The sequence below is a fragment of the Augochlora pura genome, chromosome 6, assembly GCF_028453695.1.
Source record: "Augochlora pura isolate Apur16 chromosome 6, APUR_v2.2.1, whole genome shotgun sequence".
Lineage (NCBI taxonomy): Eukaryota > Metazoa > Arthropoda > Insecta > Hymenoptera > Halictidae > Augochlora > Augochlora pura.
Window position 1 is genome coordinate 24001620 of NC_135777.1, and position 19847 is coordinate 24021466.

At 38.8% G+C, this 19847-nt stretch overlaps 4 protein-coding genes and 1 non-coding gene across 8 annotated transcripts; 2 read left to right on the forward strand and 3 right to left on the reverse strand.

The window, feature by feature from the left end:
* Positions 1-338: 338 nt before the first annotated feature.
* Tmx3 (Thioredoxin-related transmembrane protein 3) lies at positions 339-3855 on the forward strand. Of its 3 annotated transcripts, none has more exons than XM_078183671.1 (11): positions 339-481; positions 556-646; positions 1105-1162; positions 1271-1310; positions 1394-1557; positions 1635-1818; positions 1890-2034; positions 2126-2366; positions 2438-2630; positions 2725-2917; positions 2993-3855. In XM_078183671.1, exons 2-11 carry the CDS (start codon positions 604-606, stop codon positions 3025-3027), a joined length of 1296 nt encoding a protein of 431 aa, XP_078039797.1. In that variant the 5' UTR covers positions 339-481; positions 556-603; the 3' UTR covers positions 3028-3855. The 3 variants fall into 3 exon arrangements, with proteins under 3 accessions (XP_078039797.1, XP_078039799.1, XP_078039798.1); XM_078183673.1 differs by having other exon boundaries at positions 1114-1162; XM_078183672.1 differs by having other exon boundaries at positions 363-646.
* A 90-nt stretch (positions 3856-3945) lies between these two features.
* Positions 3946-5263, reverse strand: Pdcd-5 (programmed cell death 5). Its single transcript, XM_078182572.1, has 4 exons — positions 5058-5263; positions 4610-4718; positions 4218-4381; positions 3946-4146 (listed from the first exon to the last, which is right to left on the reverse strand). The coding sequence occupies exons 1-4, from the start codon at positions 5121-5123 to the stop codon at positions 4099-4101; spliced, it is 387 nt and encodes a 128-aa protein (XP_078038698.1). The 5' UTR covers positions 5124-5263; the 3' UTR covers positions 3946-4098.
* A 537-nt stretch (positions 5264-5800) lies between these two features.
* LOC144470742 (uncharacterized) lies at positions 5801-19708 on the reverse strand. 2 transcript variants are annotated; one of them, XM_078182234.1, is made up of 9 exons: positions 19387-19708; positions 18418-18554; positions 16236-16428; positions 9994-10252; positions 9586-9845; positions 9100-9485; positions 8483-8751; positions 7479-8083; positions 5801-7090 (listed from the first exon to the last, which is right to left on the reverse strand). In XM_078182234.1, exons 3-9 carry the CDS (start codon positions 16286-16288, stop codon positions 6643-6645), a joined length of 2280 nt encoding a protein of 759 aa, XP_078038360.1. In that variant the 5' UTR covers positions 16289-16428; positions 18418-18554; positions 19387-19708; the 3' UTR covers positions 5801-6642. The 2 variants fall into 2 exon arrangements, with proteins under 2 accessions (XP_078038360.1, XP_078038361.1); XM_078182235.1 differs by lacking the exons at positions 18418-18554; positions 19387-19708 and adding an exon at positions 16559-16610.
* On the reverse strand, positions 10161-14411 carry LOC144470743 (uncharacterized). The gene is made up of 2 exons (XM_078182236.1): positions 12463-14411; positions 10161-12401 (listed from the first exon to the last, which is right to left on the reverse strand). Exon 1 carries the CDS (start codon positions 14090-14092, stop codon positions 13130-13132), a length of 963 nt encoding a protein of 320 aa, XP_078038362.1. The 5' UTR covers positions 14093-14411; the 3' UTR covers positions 10161-12401; positions 12463-13129.
* Trnal-aag (transfer RNA leucine (anticodon AAG)) lies at positions 14884-14965 on the forward strand. The gene has a single exon. It is a non-coding gene; the product is annotated as a tRNA-Leu (tRNA).
* Positions 19709-19847: the final 139 nt, after the last annotated feature.

Sequence of the window (19847 nt, forward strand, 5' to 3'; positions counted from 1 at the left end):
TTAAAGATCATGTTAGATATTTTTCACTTGCCACGTATCAATATTATTTGGAATAGAAATCGAACACACTAACCGCGCAAAATTATAAAATAATTTGTAAAATTGTACTTTCGAGCAATTCGTTTTTTTTCTCAATGCGATAGATTCTGTCAGTTCATGTAAGAAATATCACTGAATACATATTTCCGATTGCGTCGAGTCTCGGGTTTGTGGTTTCTACTTAATAAGTTGCTGGAAAATACGCATCGATAGGAAACCGTTTTAAACTTGCATTTTCTGCATTTTTTTAAAAATCCCCTCTCCGCGCGATGCTCGCATATATTGTATTCACGCAGTTATTGTGGCTGAAGCGCAAAGCTCAACTTCAGCGTTCAGCACCTGACCTCAGCATCAGGATCAGCAGTTCAGTGTGGAAGCCGGTATGAAGACCGTGTGGCGTTGTACAACGAAAACATGGTAGAAATGTACTGGAATTTGTCGTGTGCGTGGAAATTTGACAGCTTAAAATGCTTACTGTTGTAATCGCGTGGAAATAAACGATGTATAACATTCTAGATTAAAACGGGAAAAAGGCTACGTCCATTTAACAATCTTTTTGCTGCAATGGTAACATTAACGAAATTCGTGCTCATCGCAATTGTTTATGGTAAGTGTACTAGCCAACGCTAATTATATCGTCGTGCCAATTGTAGCCGCAACATTCGTTCCGGAAATATATTCGTTTATAATTCGTTGTATTATTTCATAACCTTGACCACTATCGATCGATAATTTACTAGTGTCACGGAACACTTTTAATTTGATTTTGTCTTTTCAAATTTATTTACCAGAATGATAACGTTTATTTTCTTTCAGAAAAAGTGTTCGAAAAATAGCATGTCCATTCGCAAATGTATTTTGGCATAAGCAAATAGATGCACCTCCATTTAAATTTATACATATTTTCGTTCCAATACATTCCTTTTTTTATTAACGCAAAACAACAATTCAATTTCTTTTTTAACTCATTATTTCTCACAACATTAGCAATTTTTTATATAGAATATTGTTTATTTTGTAATATCACATAAAAGATACAATGTCCATTATTAAAATGTAATGTAGCTTTTTCAGGAATTCTCACACATATAACGGCATCACGTGTACTTGAATTAAGCGACAGGTGAAATACTCATAATTTTATCATATAACACTATTACTTGCGTATAAGTATATATACATATTTTTCATGTCTATACACGTATGAATATTTATCAACTTTGTTTTTCAGATTCTTGGACATTCATAAAGATGGACAATGGCTAGTAATGGTATAAACACATTATAAACTTCATATATCAAATTTGTCGGCTATATTATTATACAAAAAGTTAAGTATCTCTTTTTCCTTCAGATGTATGCACCATGGTGTGCACATTGCAAAAGATTAGAACCAATTTGGGGCCATGTAGCGCAACACTTGCATGCAACATCAATACGCGTAGGGCGTGTTGATTGCACTAGATTTACAAGTGTAGCACATGCTTTCAAGGTCAAAGGATTTCCAACCATTCTATTGTAAGAAACACTATGGTCTATGGTCCTACATTATAAAAAAGTAAATATTTACATAAACATTACTTGTTTACATATAGTTTAAAAGGAGAACAGGAGTTTACGTACCATGGAGACAGAACAAGAGATGAGATAGTAAAATTTGCGTTAAGAGTGAGTGGTCCGCCAGTTCAAGAGATAACGAAAACTCAAAGTTTTGACACAATTAAAAGAGAACGTGGCTTGTACTTTTTGTATGTTGGAGAGAAAGTTGGACCGTTATGGGTAAGACTAAAATGTTATTTTGATTAGAATATTACCAAAAGAATTAAGTAATAAGAAGCGAATGTATGTAGGAATATTACCACAAGACTGCAGATGTGTTCCAGCCACATGCATTTTTCTATCAGTCTCATCCACGTGTTGTCAACAAGCATGCTCCAGTAGAAAGTGTTCCAGCATTGTTTGTTTATAAAGAAAATTATCATTACAATTTTACTGGTAAAATTTTATGGAAGTACCAAATAATTTTACAATTATGCTTACGTATAATTAGAAGAACTGATGTTTGCATTCACATTTTTTTATACAGGTCATACTACAAATGACATAGAACAATTGAACGACACGTTGTACAAGTGGATAAACTCGGAACGTTTCCCTACATTTCCAAAAGTGACAAGAGGAAATATAAATCAACTGTTTTTAACAAATAAGAATTTGGTTCTAGCAGTTGTGGAAGAGAATCAATTAGAGAAAGTACCACCGCACATGTTGCGATTCAAAGATATGGTGGAATCTATAATTAAAAGCAAACGAGAAAAATATCACGAGTAAGAACATTTCAGCATAATTTAAATGCTGTTTATCTTGATAAAAATTTAATTACAACTCCTTTAACTAGCCACTTCCAATTTGGTTGGATAGCTAATCCTGAACTAGTCAATAGTATAGCGATGATGGTTCTTCCCTTGCCAAGTTTAATTGTTATTAACACTACGACAAATCATCATCACATTCCAGAGGATGACACGGAAAAATTAACTCCTCATGTGATAGAGTTGTTCCTAGAGCAAATTCGTAACGAAAGCGCTCCGGTAGGTGGAACATAATTTTGATATTTTTTTTTTTTCTAAATACAATTAATTTCTGTAAATAGAAGCAAATTAAAATCAAGATATAAATTTACAGCGATACGGTGGAAACAGTTGGCTAATACATATTTACAGATCGTGGTTTGAATTAAGAACAACTCTTACTGCAATGTGGATGGGAAATCCCATCTTGACAATGGTTTTATTCGGTTTACCAGCTGGCTTTTTATCATTAATATGTTATGGAATTTGCTGCCCAGACATTTTGGATGCAAACGACGAAGAAGAAGGTAAAAGTAACTTATGTTTAAATGTTAACTATATATTTATGTCGTACTCCTTTTAAACATTAAATGATGTTACAGAACAATCAGGGACAAATCATATGAAGAAAGACTAAAAGCAGTTAAGTTATTAATATTTAATAATTTTGTGAGCCTCGGCAATGTGAAGACGTATTGTATTTTTCATTAATATTTTATAAACTCTAATTTAATATAGTAAGTTTTACAAAATTAAGATCGAATTATTCAAATTACGGCATTTCGTGTATATCAGTATGATTATGTTCGGTGTAGTGAATAATGCAGTGGAAAAATTGTATGAATTAGATAGTATAATAATTAATCCTCATCCGGCGATAAATATCAACAATTTTACAATTTAAATAGCTATTCAATTTAAACTTAATATGAATATATGATGTTCAGCTAAACAATAGTTTTTCATTATAAAATATACAAGCATATTTCAATATGCATTAGTATATTCAGTATTGTTTTATTACTGTTTTACTTTCGTTTGGAGTAGAAGAGGTACATTAAAGAACATGTATACATCGCCGGATAAAGGATAAAACAAATCTCGAATAAGTAGAATGTTCATAAGACAATACAAATCATCCAATTAAACGAGCTTTCTTAAACTTTGTGAAAGAATATGTCTCGTATTATAATTTTAAATAAAACACATATAATTAAAGAATTTTGGAAGAATGTCAATTGAACTATTTAAATTGGAGTTTTTTATTGAATTTTTAAATTACCGTGTACGTTTTTTTTTTATCTAAATGAAGTAAACGAAATGTTTCATGCAATCACAAATACATGTAAATCATTATTTAAATGTTTTGAATGCTTCAGTCGGAGCATAACGATCTTTTTAAGAAGAATATTATGCGTTTTAAATGTGTATTTACTTATATTTAATAAAGAAAATGATAATGCCATGAACGTGTTTTCAATAATATAAAAGTTGAAGTGAATGAAAAATTGGTAACTTACAAAATTCAGGTGATACTCATTGACTAATGATTCAATTCTGTTTATCTCTTTTTATTTCAATATACCATAAAAAATAAGAACATACAACTAATTAAGCATACATCTGTAGGTTACAACTTCAATTATTGCTTGAAAATGAAATAAACCTTTGCAATGTTGTTTAGCAAGACATAAATTATATAAAAGTACTATAAATCATCGTCATCAGAATCTAGTGCTGCTCTTCGCCTATCGAACTGAAATTTAATTATATAATTAACGTCTGTCATATTAAAAAATAATGCAGATTAATATGATGTTAACTAACCTTGACAACAGTAGTTCGTTTTGTTTGCTGATTTACACTTTCAAGTAGATTAATAAGCTCTTTTTCACCTAGTTTACCAGGTAGCCGACCTCGTTGTGCCATATTCAATATTATATCTTCTACCATTTTTCCTTTCTCTGGTTTACCAATACTTAACGTATTAACTGCAGAAGCAGATGTGTAAGTGTAGGATTTAAAAAATTTCTATTGACTTACTGTGTTCATGTAATGGTTAAATACATTGATACAATAAATTCTCTCCAATTGTCCTTCAGCTGATCATCAACAACTATTAAAACAAAGGTCAAATAATTGTATATCTCCTCTTTCTAAATTGTCTATTTTTCTTTACAAACTAAAGGCCAATTGGAGAGAATTTACTATATTCTTACGTCTTGCCCTGGCTGACTGATCCAATACTTGAATAAGAATTGAATTTCTCATTTCTTCCATCTCTCGCTTCTTCTCCTCCATTGCTTGTTTATTATCAATATTTCCATGCTGTACATATTAAATATAATAGCAATAAGAATAAATAATATACATATATACACGTAATTAAGTTCCTATATGTGGTTGTTATTATAGTTTTCCTTCTCAGGTTGCAATTAAAAATAGATACGATTCAATGAAATATTAAAACTGGTTAAACTTGATTCAGAACGCTTTAATTAATTGTGCATTTTTCACTTTGAATTGTAGTAGGCCTATACGTGGTTATCGAAATTTATTATGCCATTTAATATCTTCCTAATGACTATTTAATTTCCTTTTATCAAATCTGACATGTTATAAAGTGGTAAATTTTGAGGTTACAAATAATAGTATCTAATAATATACCTTATATTGTTGTTGTAATTGAGCTAATCGCTGCTGTCTGATCGCTTCTAGTTCTGGGTCCGCCATTTTTTCACAATATCAGCTTTATACTAGGATTTTTTAAATAAATTCTTCACTATTCAGTGCGCTTCCGCAAAAGTCCATTTATATCGAAGAAGTGACGGACTGGAGTTAATAATTTCCCTGTCTATTTAAAGGCTTCTTGCAAGCAGTCTGAAGTTAGATGAATACGCATATACGTATCGAATGAATTTGCGCATGAATCTATGTATGTACATGTAGCATTATTTGAATTTGTGACCTAGTAATTAATATGTATGCGTAAGAGTTAGTTAAATCCGTTCTATTTTTTCATTTTTTTAAATTATCATTTGATTGCGTTAAAGTAATTGTAGCAGCAACTATTTCCTGAAATAATATCACTTGCGCATTTTTAGTATTATAAATATGTAGGTAGGTTTATTAAATATTTCAAAGTAGTAATTTGTTTAAAATATACATATAATGTACACCAAAGTATTGTCAGTATTATAATTTAAAATACGTACGAGATATATTAAAGATTAGTTATAGGAATGCAAAGATTAAATATTAAAGATAATACTAACAAGTTTTTACGTTTATATAGAATAAATATATAAGAAGATAATGTATTTGAAAATTTTTTTTTTATTTATAATATGGCAAATACAAATGACTAGAGGTAATAACAGAAAAGGTAAATTTTTTATTTCATCTGCTTTAATGCATTCCAATATAGAATAATACAATATTATAAACTTGGCAGTTGTATGTATGTGGGATATACATATGTTTATAGACTTTCTACATTTATATATTTATATCTCACACAAATCTTGTTATTAAAAACGAAATATCGGGTTTACCAAGAAGTTGATCAACTTCAAAGTGTATAAGATGACTATCTTTCTCTGTTTGAAAATAATATAACTATTTTTTACCAGAAATATGGAAATTTAATTTAAAAAAATAAAGAGCACCTTTCTGTGGACCTAATAATTTTGTAGACAACAAAATTTATAATATACTAAATATATTCTTTATTCAACAGAATAAATTATGATTAGCATAGATATATATGTATAATTTCATAATGTATTTTTTAAATCTTATAAACTTAACATTTTCTTAAACCTTCATTTTATTAATTGAATCTATAAACATAGTTTAAATGTACAAGATTTGACACAAAATCATACAACCATTGTTAAAGTCACTTTTCAACTATTTAACAAACAAAGAGAATATATAATTTGTTGGTTTTTATGAAATACAAATTTGTTCTATATAGTTGTTACATATTTACATACAAGGTTTCATGTCGTTCCTTATTACTGAACAGTATATTTTGTCCTTGTATAACAAAAGTAGTATGGATTAAATGCTACTCTAATTTCTTCATCGAATTGTAAGCAAGTATATTTGCTTGGAAGAAATAATTTGTAATAAATACATACTTGTAATATGTTTCGTATTTGCGCTAAAATGATATTGTTCTGCACCAATAAGTAAAGTCTACGTTTATTCAAAGCAAGTAAGGAATGCGAATAATGTAGATATTACTTTAAATGGTGTTTGTACTATCATACCATGGTGGCATCCAATTACTTGTGGCTCTATTTCTTCCTTTCGAGTGGACAAGCGTGCCATCGATATTATAATTTCTATCTGCCATTTTCCTGCGTATCTCATTTTTATTCGAGTCAAAAACTTCATTATCCAAAACGACAAATGATTGATCATTATTATGTTGCTTAGTGCCTTTACCGAAACTAGGAGAATATGGTCTGATAACATCAGCGGGAAGTGCACGGTCAGGTGAAGGATTTCGTATCCTTCCGGAAGACTGAAGTGACGGCGATCGTCTGCGTCGAAAACCTTGGGGTTCATCGTCGACGTTACAGACATGAAGCCGATAAGATGGACCAGACGATTCGTCCTTTAATCTGTTGCATTCTGGCGTATCTAGCTGGCCTAGTTTTTGCAGGTGAATTTGGGAAGTCCTCGAATGTCTGTATTATCATCACACCACAGTTACATTTATATCATAGAACATATGCAGGCGTTTCCTTAACGTTAACAGTATATAAGTATTATAAGTCCTGATATATTATATACGAATTCCTTTAGGAAAGAATGGATGATTAGAGAGCATTTAAATATTAATTGCAATACAAAAGGAATCAACCTTGATCCCTTAAAACTGCAGTTGTTAATGAAACACTTTGTATAATCGATATGATATAATAATTATGACATTTCAGTAATATTCTTCAATAAATTTTCAGACCCCTAACTTTGAATAGGCGTTCGTATACGTAGAACTTTGAAAGAGAAGTCTATTAAACAGTGTAATTGGAAAATCTATCGACTGATTTAACAAAGTTTCTGCGTACAAACCTGCGACTACCCGACGGCGGTTTGCCGCAAACGTTGTCCTCGTGAATCCGGGTTTTCAACACTTGAAAAGCGTTGCGATCTTGGACAGTGTTCGCATGATCGCTCTGATCCACATTGTTCATCCAGTGATTCTCTTTCCGTCTGGAAGCACTTAAACTATGATCTCGTCTACGATGCATTCTCGGATTGGCGCATTGGCTTTCGCGTTTCGTACAATAAGCCATCCTGTATTCCGGTTCAAGGTCGAGATTTCCCTCCAGACGCAAACTGGATGGCATCCTTAAGGATTCCACCTTCGGCACGCAACCGTAAGGCACGTATTGAGATCTCACCTCGCTGGTGAGCTCGTAATCGTTCCGTCTGGCATCCTGTTTGCCATAAGGCGGGCAGAATTCCGGAGGAACCAGCGTCGACCTTACCGTTAAGGGCGGTTTCCGGTACACAGGGTGGTCCCTTTGATAATCCAAGTATTTAGACTTATACTCTGGATCCTGATCGATTTTTGTCGAAAATTTGCTGGCGGGCGAGGAAGGGATCTTCGAGCCGTCTGCTCGACCAATTTCATCTTCCGGTTTTAAAATCTTCGGTCGCTCCCTTGGAAAGTTCTGCAACAGAACAACATAGCTCCATGAATTCCATAGCAAGTATTTTATAATATATTTTACTAAATGCTAGACTTTTCTCTCAATCATTTTTTAAATGATCACAGTAATGTCGCGTATGTGAGCCAACGAGTTGTAGCCTTGCGATTTCTTTGTGTATTTTTATTTAGACGAAACTTGCGTCAGATATAGAACAGTCGGTGGACATTCTATTAATAGGCTCTTGACAGATAACGTATCAAATAAAAAGTTATCACACTGCGAAGACGAAAACACGCAGCTCGCTTGAAAATACTTTGATGACCTCGATATCAAAAAGTATAGTTGAAATATTTAAAACGTTGAGATTAGGTGCTACACCCTGTGCAAGGATTGCATTAATTCAAGGAAAGTGGAAGTTGCCTTGTATGCGTCTTTGTACTCAGGAACTTCGAGCGGCGGACCCTTCAAGTCCTCCAACTTCGACACCAACATTTTCATCTCTTCTTCCGTTTGCTTCTCCTTCTGTTCTTTTCGCTTTTTCTCCTCCTCCTCGACGTCTTTATTCAATTCGCTCATCAGCTGTGCCTCTCTTACACGGGGATTGATAAAGTTCTCCGCGTTCTCGGTGCTCTTAAAGAAATCTGTTCCCGTTCTTAGATGCGTTTCCGGTTTCACTGGCTGCGGTCTTTCTACAATATAGAATAATAATCGAATGAAGATTCCTTTTTAACACTGCACAATGTTATGTGTTATACAATTGATCAGAAATGGACCACTCAGAATCTAGCTTTTACGGGAACGCAATTTTTAAAAAGAACTATTTTTTAATTTTTCTCAGCATCTTGAAGCCAAGGTAATCCTACGGAATCGATGCTAGCAAATTGTAGATTTTGGGTAAGTCGAATCACGAAATTCAAATTCGTTTATTTGTAATTAAACTGCGAATATCTGTGTCTTAGTTACTTTTTACAATTTTTTAATTTGCAGACGTTAGATGGAAAATGGTATTATTTTTGAAGAACGGCTTGAACCGTCACCTCTGTTGCTGTGCCTCTTGAAAACTTCGGTGTACTCCGGCATGAAGTTCGATTCGCCTTCCAGCTTTAGATTCGTATGCTGCCTGAGCAGTTCCGGTCTACGCACCCCGACGAACGGCACATATTTCTCATGGTTTTCGGTGGTCGTTTCGATCTCACCCTCGAGCTTCAGGTGCGTGGGCACGCGCATAAGTCCTGGACGGCTGACGTTCAACCACTGGATGAATTTCTCGCATTTCTCAGTGGTCGTCTGCAAGTCGCCCTCCATCCTCAATGACGTCGCTCTTCGGGCTAGTTCCGGCCTGTGTTGGCCCGCGTACGCCACGTACGAAGAGAACGTTTCCGTGTCCGTGTAAAACTGTCCACCCCTCTTTAAAGCGGTGCCCCTTCCGTCAAACCGAGAATAAATATTAGCTCGACTCACGAATAATTCGTTGAAATGCTACATAACCAGACGAAGTGTTTATAACGTTTGCGAACATTTACCTTCTAATCGGAGATGGTCGTCGTTTAGGAGCTCCAAAATGGCTGACGAACTTGGAGCTCTCGGTCTGAGTCTCCATCGTTTCATCCTCGTTGGTATGCGGCAAAGCAATTAGAGATTCTTTGTTCGTTGTTTCTGGTTCCGTGTCCACCTTTCTTCGGTCGTCGATCTCTTCCAGATCCGACGCTTCCGTGCCTTCGTCTAACAAATCCTTCGGTTGAGCATCGTCGACCCGTTTGCTTCCTTCCAGCCAAACATTTTCCTACGGAAGGGGTACATCTATGAATCGGAAAATTGTTGCTTAAATGTTCTCTTAATTTCGATCAAGATTTTCCTTTGTTTTTTCATTAATTTCGATGAATTAGTAGGACACCTAAAACGTTTCGAAGAAATTTTGTCTATCGACTAACCTTGGGCGAATCCTCGTCACTGAGACCGATGATTTTCCCAGGCTCGAACAGCCTGTCCTCCGATCCCGAGTAAAGTCCAAGATTGTCTTTCGGCTGACCTTGAACCCTCCTGCGCCGGTAACGTGCCAATTCGTCGACGGTCAACCCGTCCAAGAGCGGCCATTTCTCCCTCGATTTCGTTCTACGCCCTTTGCTCTTACCCTGCGCTAGCTCGCTGTCCGAGGATGATCTGTTGCCATGTTTCGAGGAGGACCTTTGCCTAAATATGAAATCGATCCGTTAATTGTCGCTATGAAAAATCAATTAAGGCGTCCACGATAAGATGTTCAATGTCCAGTTTCCGAGACATCCGTATTTATTATTTAAGATAAATAAAGATTGCAGTCTGACCGGGGTTTTAAGAAGACACGCCCTAATGTTACTTCATATCAGATTTCTGTTACAGTTACCGGAAAGGATTTTCAACCCTTATACGCCATTTAGATGTCAGTCATTTCTCTGACAACTGGCTCATTGGCGAAACAGCAATTTAATGGAAAGACAAGTAATTATCTAGCATTTAAAAAAAAGTGCTCCAACGAATGAAGCTGCGTCGCAACTCTCACCGAACTCAAAAACACGTTAACAGATATCAACCGATGCTACAAAAATTTAACAGAAAATTTACCAATCACAAACAAGTTCGGTAACGTATAAAAATTGTTTCGAATTTTTATCATATTATTTTTAGTAACAAATTGATGTTCCAGATTCGATTGTGATCCACGAAAACGACAATCCCAAAAATACGAAGCCCAAAGGTCTGCTTTCGGAGCGAATCGTTCGAATTGTTACACGAGGATTAGATTCACTATAATATAATATATTTTGGGCCGTTGATTGCGCGAATACCATGTGCAGGGTGGATCAGCGTTCACGGTTCCCTGAAAACGTTGATTCGACGTGCGAAGGAGCCGGTTCCACGTGGAAGTCTGGCCTCGGTTGTTGACGGGAGGGATGAGCCCGACGAGATGGTACACCGAGCCGGGTGGATGCCCGGAACGGACTGAAATCCTTGCTTGCGGAAACTGAGGCTGTTAGGAGGATCAAGGTGGGTCGGTGTCAGTGACGGCGGCGGCGAAGCGGGGGTTGAAGAAGGCGAAGAGGCAAGAGGCGAGGCAAGGGGTCGGACTAGGAACAGGAAGAGGGTGGTACGGGGCTACATGCCTCCACATGGAGACTCGCAGACGCGACGCATCGATCTACGAAGAGGAGCTCGAAAAAGAAATTTCGTTACAAGCTAATGGCTCGCGGACACGGAAACGCTCAGGCATTACTCTGGAGACGTCGTTGATTGGAGTCGTCCAATTGAAATACCGGTTGCCACACAATTCTTGGACGGCTTCATTCAAGGACGACTAAATGCTGGCTGTGCCTCTCATCCACGATTCAACTACGATTAACTTAATTCCATTTAGCCGAACTCCGTGTACAGGAAAACAATATTCGTCTAACTCAATGTATAGTAGAACACTATTTAACCGAAATCTATTTACGCGAATGAAATTTTCATCAATGTCCGGTTCGTGAACTCTGTCTCGAGCCACTGTCTGAACTGGTACCGAGCGTCATGTATATCGTAATCAATTAATATCACGTGCGACGGATTTTCCAATTAACGTTCAACAATGATAGACTTAATTGAAAAGCAGAGAATAGGAACGACTGTTTTAGTATCGGCATCGAAACGTGACCCACAAAACGGGTAACTGAGTGTAATTGACCAACGTTTCCTTCTGATTGGCACACAATTACAGAGTTCTTACAAATTGGCCCCGATTCGATGCCTTCTACCCATTATTGACGTGCATTTGGATTAAACCCAAGCTTCGAACCAATACCGTGCAGTATGAAGGAAATCCTCGATACACATCCGACGGATGTTCCACTTTTCTCAGCGTCTTTAGATCAGATTTCAAAATAGTCGATTTATTTTGCACAAATATAACAGCAGTGCTTTATACTCACTATTTTGCAAATCAGCTGATGCTATATCAAAGTAGATTAAAACAAAGAAGCTTCGTGTTTGAAGTTTTACTTTGACTGAAACGGTAACAAAGTTGCATCCAAATAATTTTAGGGGTTGACGCTACCCCTGCGAGGCGAATTATTGTGAAAGAGCATCGCTTTTCGTCCAGCATTATTCGGATGTATTCCGCGTTAGACTGTTTTACTCAGAAATCCTCCTCTGGGATTTTTGCCTCGGTAAATATTTTTACTATATGTTTAGCGTTGATGGTGTATACGTTTATCGGCGGGGGTTTTACTTTTTTCTTTGTAGTTTCGGGAGCGTTCGCAGCGCTCCTGTTTGTGGGCGGCGACCACTGGTGATTGTGGCTGGCTGCAGGAATGGCGTCCTCTGATTCGGTCTGTAAGCGGAATGTATTTGTTCCCCGTGGCTAGTTCGTTTTTACTAACCGGAGCCCTTACCTTTGCCATTCTTTTCGGGGTTATGAACTCCATGTTTGTGTTTTCCTTGTTTTCGCTCGCGATCGATTCGATGGAGGACCACGTGGCTCTTGCGTTTAGGTTAGGCCTCGCTGTTTTCTTGTCACTCCGGAAAAATCGGTGGAACGCGTCCGTTCTGGTTAGTCGGTCAAACTCTTTTACTTTCCTGCGTAGCGCAGCTTGTGCTGCGTCCTCAGGAGAATTTTCTCGGTGGCCTTTTCCGCTCATTTTGTCCATGTGTTTCTGTTTGTTGTTTGTTGTGCGTCGGGGACACGTGTTCCAGAGTTTGAACTTATTTTAATTGCGGTGTATTCAATGACTTTGTTCGGTGCGGAATTTGGGTATGTTATGTGTGTAAAGCTGATTCTGTTGCTTATTAAGATTGCAGTTCCTCCTCCGTTCTTAGCGTGCGGTCTATCTGTGCGAATGAATGAGTAGTTGTTAAAGCTTGGTTTGTGTTTGCTGTTTAATTTGGTTTCTGTTATAAGAGCTATATCGATTTGGTTTCTGTTGACAAATTCTTCTAGGTCTAGTCTCCTTTTGTTTGAAGCTATTGAGTTTACGTTAATAGCACAGAGTTTGATTTTTGGGTTAGTGTCCCTAGGTAGAGTCTGAGTTTTGTTTTGTATGTGTTTCGTGTGTGGGGTTATTAGTTTTCAAAGTGGTCTAGTATATAGTCTATTCTTCTGGCGTTGTTCGTGATTTTCTTGTCTATTTCTTGTAGTTGCTCTTTCATCATGGATAACATGCTATCCCTGAAGCTGTTGAGTAAGCCCTCAAGTTGTAAGATGTTATCATTTTGTTCACTTTTGTGTGTATCCGCTATTATTTGGGATTTATTAATCGTGTTTACGTTGTTCGTGTATCGCGCTACTTTGTTAAATTTTTCTTCTATATTAATTTCCCTCCGTAGTGGGGGGAAGCTTGATTTGTACTGGTTCCCCGCCATTACTGCATATGAGATGCCCAGAGTGGTGAACCGATCAATTTTCTTTGTCCTCTCACTTCTTAATGTTCTTCTTATCTCGTTGGCCCGTTTTTTTATGTTTTGTGCCATGGACAAGTATGGGCATCCCTTGTAGGACGCCGGGTGTCCATGGTTTCCACAGTTTGCGCATTTCACCTGGGTGTCGTTCCCAGGTGCATCCATTTCGCAGACTCCACCGAGCGCAATTGGGCCATGGTCTTTGCCACACTTCACACACCTGAACTTAAGGTGGCAGTTGCTGCTGGCGTGCCCGATTCGCTGGCATCTTCTGCACTGGAAGATCCCTTTTTTCCTCAATCTCTCCCATCTTACCTGTTGGTGCAATATGTATTTTGTATTTGTGAGCGCTAGTGATTTGCTGTTGGGTGTGATATGGATTATGAAATGGAACTTGTTTCTGTTGTTCCTATCGTATGACATTTTGGTGACCTCGACCACCTCAAGGTTGGGGAGGTTTTTGTTGTTGATATACTCTTTTACATCTTTCTCGGTGAAGTCTGATCCGATGCCCTTCAGAACCAGAGTCTTCTTCCTTTCTTCCCTGGGAGTGAAAGTATAATATTGGAGGGCTGCTGCGTCTAGTATGTTTTTGATTTTGTGGAATACATCCAATTTTTGTGGCATTATTCGGATGTATTCCGCGTTGGACTGTTTAACCCAGAAGTCCTCCTCTGGGATTTTCGCCTCGTTGAATATTTTTATAATATTTTTCGTGTTCGAGGTGTACACATTTATTGGCGGGGGTTTGGGTTTCCTCGTTTTGACTTCAGGAGCGTTCGCAGCGCTCCTGTTTGAGGGTGGCGGCTGTGGGCGCCCGCCTGAATGGCGTCCTCTGGTTCGAGGTTTCGCTCTGCAAGCGGGGTATATTTGTTTCCCGTGTCCAGTTCTTTTTTTTTATTTTCTGGGGCTCTTAATTTTGCCGTTCTTTTCGGGGTTATGAAATCCATACTTGAGTTCTCTTTATTTTCGTTCGCAATTGACTCGCTAGAGGACCACGTGGCTCTTGCGTTTAGGTTAGGCCTCGCTGTTTTCTTGTCGCTCCGGAAAAATCGGTGAAACGCGTCCGTTCCGGCTAGTCGGTCAAACTCTTTTACTTTCCTGCGTAGCGCAGCTTGTGCTGCGTCCTCGGGAGAATTTTCTCGGTGGCGTTTTCCGCTCATTTTGTCCATGTGTTTCTGTTTGTTGTTTGTTGTAGGTCGGGGACACGTGTTCCCCGACGCACCTCGAAAGTGGAGTGTGAATCCCTTCCCGTTATTTTGTTGTGTTTTCCTATTCCTGCTTTATTTGAACGGGTACTTCGCTGCACTTTTTTGCATTTGGTACAATAATCGCCAATATTTTATTTCACTGTTTCTGCACAGTAGACCGACAATGCGTTCGGTACGAGTACTCGAATGCGAGTGTCGCTGTCACATGGTAGCGTGGCCGAGCGGTCTAAGGCGCTGGTTTAAGGCACCAGTCTCTTCGGAGGCGTGGGTTCGAATCCCACCGCTGCCAATATTTTTTTTCCACCACCAAAAAACGATCACAGAGAGAGAGAGATTAAAGATAGCATATTTTTAGTACATGAACGTTCTCGCGTATAAATCCATGCGATGAAATTTAATAAGTATTTTAGTAAGAATTTAAGGACAGAGAATCAAGACAGTTTCTCGGGGAAACCAGGCGAGATTGAGATTTTCATTTGTTATATGTTACATTGATTTGTAAGCGTTAAGCGATAATGTCGACTTAAGAATTTAGAAAAATCTATACAATTGTTAGTAGTCTACGGACTTTATGCGTTCATGAGAAAAGATGTCGAATACTTCACATTAAATGCAAGATACAAATTTAACAATATCACTCGATTATTTTCAATTGATTAAAATTGTTACTAATGCTAATAAATTTTTATTTAACTCCTGTTTGTTACTATCGAGGCAGAGAATTTTTATTTTGCATAAATGTCCGCAGTCTAATGATCTGAACGATTTTAGCATTGCGTTTTAATGTAACATCGCTTTCGGTGAAAGCGTAATGTTCTGTTTTTGCGAACGGTTTCGGAATAATCAGCACATAATTGACCGGTGAAACGCAAAATCGCCGTTGAAGCGTGTTATCGACTGTCGCGATCAATCATCGAATAGGGGGACACAATCTCGTTATTTCCATTTACATATATGTGTGTTACGTCGCGGTCGCGAGGGAGATCGTGCCCGGCGGCAATCGCGACTGGCAATCGCGACCGAGCAGCGTTTCCCTTTTCAATCTCGCTCGGGCCGAGCGAGAACGGCGAATAAAGTCACGAGAGACCTCGTGGCCTGGTGGTTCTTATTCGAGATCGTTCGTGCGCCGAATTATCACGGCCGGGGCACGACCATCGCGCCGAGGGTGATCCCACCGTCGCGTCGCGCCCCCGTGACCCTAATTTTCGTTCATGTCCACGACAAACCCCGTCGCGTCCCCAAAACAAATTCTTCGCCCACGTTCACGTATACCTACATGATTAATTAACAGTATAAATGGTGCTACATAATAGTGTGCTAATTGATAATATTATACAACACGTGTGCGTGATTATGTTTCCGGAGTACAGTGATCGAGAATCCAAAGGGTGACAAAAATTCGATTTCAATGTTCGTAAAATCGTCGCAATTTTCTTTTTCTTATGAAAACGAAGTTTTTGAGATTATCGTTCGCTTTTGAGGATTTTCGACTGCTGCAGCGATTCGCATTCGATCGTACGTACTTTATAACCAGTCGTGCTCTGCACGCGACCACCCACCTCGAAGAAGCATCGTCCTCGCCACGTGCTAAAAAACTCCTCCTTTCGCTCATTCTAAGACGTTTTGCTCTTTAGTCGCTGCATTTTCCTTTTTTTCGCGCCCGACTTCGCGCTGGTTACACAGCCGGTCGGAAATCTCTTCGCACACCCTCCGCAGCAAGAACGATTCCCTTCATGTCGCTTCGAACCAGTTCTTTGAAATATTAGAAGAATTAGTCCACCGGTCAGATATTATCACACACATTATTAGACAAAACAGTGCTTCGGCAATTTTTACAATTTTTATTCGCGTCTTTCTATTTATAATAAACCGTGTTACGTACGTGTCCGAGAAGATTTACTGCCGGAAGTTTGTTGAAACTTACTGGGTGTCTGTCGGCGTCAACAATAGGAAACAAATGAGTTTTCGAAGCGGCTATAGATGTGACCATAGCAGTCTAGGGTTAATGAAAATTTAAAAAATACCTTCCCGGAGGTCTATGTCAGACGTAAAGGCTCTGCAAATTTCATCGATATCGATCGATCCCCGAGAACAATGGAAGGAGCATTGAAAGTTGTTAGAATAATTTCACTTTTCACCGTTCATAAACCGTGACAGGGTTACCCAATTTCGATGAAACATTCATTATTTTCGATTCGGACGCCAACAAAACTACACGGCAATAAAATTTTCAACACAGAGCGAAATACATTTACGTTTCTAAATATCGCTGACAGTTTTTTTTTTACGTAACATTACGCAATTAATAATTGTTTAATTGAATTGTTCGAGCAATACGAGAATTATTTATTTTTTGTCAGAATTAATGGAACGTAGATTTACAGTCGCGTGCATGATTATAGAGTCGATGTAACTTCTACGTTATTGTTGTGCAAGTTACATTGATTCTGTAATTGTTCAATTGTTCACAGCACTCTGTACAGTGCTATTTTCAGTTGCAATTTATGTCTATACAAGCGCCGTCGTAGGTTACAATTAATTAAATTGGAAATAAGACGAGTGCTGCTTCAACCAGATACGAAGCGGGGTCGAGGCTCATTATTTTAGAGTATGGCAGCGCTTTTAAACATATCGAAGACACTGCGCTCGGAGCACTTAGCCCTCGTTCCGATGATGAATGACCAAAGCCCGAGAAAGTGCTTTCAAATCGGACAGGAAATTAGAAACCTCGATCCGAAATTTATCGACAGACACTGTCAATATTCATTCGCGGTGGGATGCTTGTTGCCCTTAATTCTTTACAATTACTTAATGAAAAGGGCCCGAGACAGTTCGGCTTGTAATCCAATAAACGGTAGTGGTCTTCGTAGCCCCGGATCGATCACGAATACGATAATAATAGAAAGATCGTAAAGCTTTCCACGATATTGGTACCAATTACAGGAGAGAGGCCCCCGTTCCTCTAGCCTTCATTTTAGAAAACGTCACGAATTTATTTTCCTTCCGTGACAAGTCGTTCCGATCTCCATAAAAAGCACGTATCCCGGCGATCATAAATTCACATTGCCATCGCGGCCATACCATCCAATTTCCATATTCGGAAACGCCGATTCAGGGATTCGTTTCTAAGGTCAGCACCGCAGAAAAATACGGAGGATAATTGAATCAAGTATCGTAATTTTTCTTAAATAATAATCCATAGAGTATCGTTTTAATATTAACGATAAACAATAAAGTGTTTCCATGCTCGAGTCTCCGACACGTACGTATATGGACACGATTTTCATATCTTACTTCGAGGATCAAGAAAACCGTGTATTTTGTTTAACAAGTAAGATCATGTTCTACTTAGTGCACTAAAATATAAACTAAGAATAATATCACGCAGTAAATGTAACAAGCGGCGATTACCAGAATGAACGTAATTAAAGAGTAAATCGAAATAAATGTGAACAGCATCGGGGGATTGTCTCGATAGAACGTTCGAACAAACAAGTAGATAGTATAATTAACAAACGCTAGAAGTCGTTAACGAATCTTGAAGTTATCAAAAATATGTATAGAATTTGCGAACAAGAAAATGGACTCGAGATTGTGCTTTGCGTTTTCGTTAGAAAATTCACGGCAATTCAACGAGTCCGCGGTTTCTAAACGAATACGACAACACGTGACCATAAATAACCACGAGAGGGCCCGCGGCGAAGTGTAACTGGCAGAACTCGCTGTTTCTTTCGCACGAACCTAATATGCAAATTTCGATGAGCCTGTGCCGAGAAGTTCATTAAACTTGGAGGAGTTCGATACCCTGTGCGATCCGTTTCCCGCCGGTGCGATGCGAGCAAACAGAAGCGGCGACGTTTTCGCAATCGGTACACGGACTGTGGCAACATTAAAAATATCATTGGATTAATCGTAACCGCTAATTTCCGAAAATAGATATTATACGAGAATTCGGAATGAAAATATTTAGTTGAAAAATTGTAAAAACGAAGGCAAGAGCCGGCGTTTAATATTGTTCTAAAATCGGTGTTGTTAAGGGAGTCTCGCGAAAGACCTGGCTCTATCTGACCCGGTTGCGGTATCAGGTTACACCGATCAGATGCCGGAGGCGTTAATTCGACTAAACTCGTTGCATTTCGTTCGAGCAGTCAGCGGTCTACAGGATGTCCCAAAAATGATTTACAATCCGTAAATGGTGAGTAGCCGAGGTTGTTATTTGAAGTAACTTTTTCCTTAGTGAAAATGTAATTCGCTATTTTGTTTACGAGTTATCGAGGAAAAACAGTGACCAATGAGAGGCGAGCTCGAGTGACGCGACGCATCTGAACAAATCAGCGGAACTGGGCTTGGTTTGCTCGGTGTCTCGGCCTCCTAGCGTCAGCCGACCTCGCTTTTCATTGGCTACTGTTTCGGTAATCAACGAAATCGAGCTAATCGACTGAGCCTTGTCCGCTCGTTGGCTCGACAGCCGAGCTCGCCTCTCATTGGTCACTGTTTTTCGTTAATAACTCGTAAACGATGCCTCGGAGAACATTTTTATAAAGGAACAAGTTGCTTGAAATGAGCTCACGTATCTTTGATTTCCAGAATGCGAGCGACTCTTGGCGACACCCTGTATAGCGGCGTCGATGCACGGGTCTCTGAGCTCGGTGCACTTTGTCCAGCGAACGTAATCTCAGCGGTTCGTTGCACCTTGCCTATCGAGCATACCTTTTGCCGGAACGGTCCCTCTTCTCCTCGCCCATCGCATCTTCTTGCACGACGATCAGCTCCCGAGTCGCGCCGGCACCAGGTCGATGATGCGATAACTGTGACTGGTCTTCGCCTCTCTTCTCCGATCGGATGCTTATCGCGGGAGCGTGCACGGCCGACTCGTTGAAGGACGCGGAGATCGATAGGATGACTCGACCGTGCCAGATCCTTCTGCTGGCGTGACTGGCTTTTTGGCCAAGATGTTAATGAGAAGGTGCCGGCGGTACACCTGCGCAGCTGCGAAGGGTTGGAGGCAACGCTCCGACGGACGACGCCGGTGTATTACAAGGAGCATACACTCGTGACCCGTTAACCAGGTGGAATCGCAGCCCGCTCTCGCTCTCTCTCCCTCTCTCTCTCTCTATTTCTGATGTCGCGGAGGCAAACGACTCAAGTACTCCGCCGTAGAGCCGTAAAGA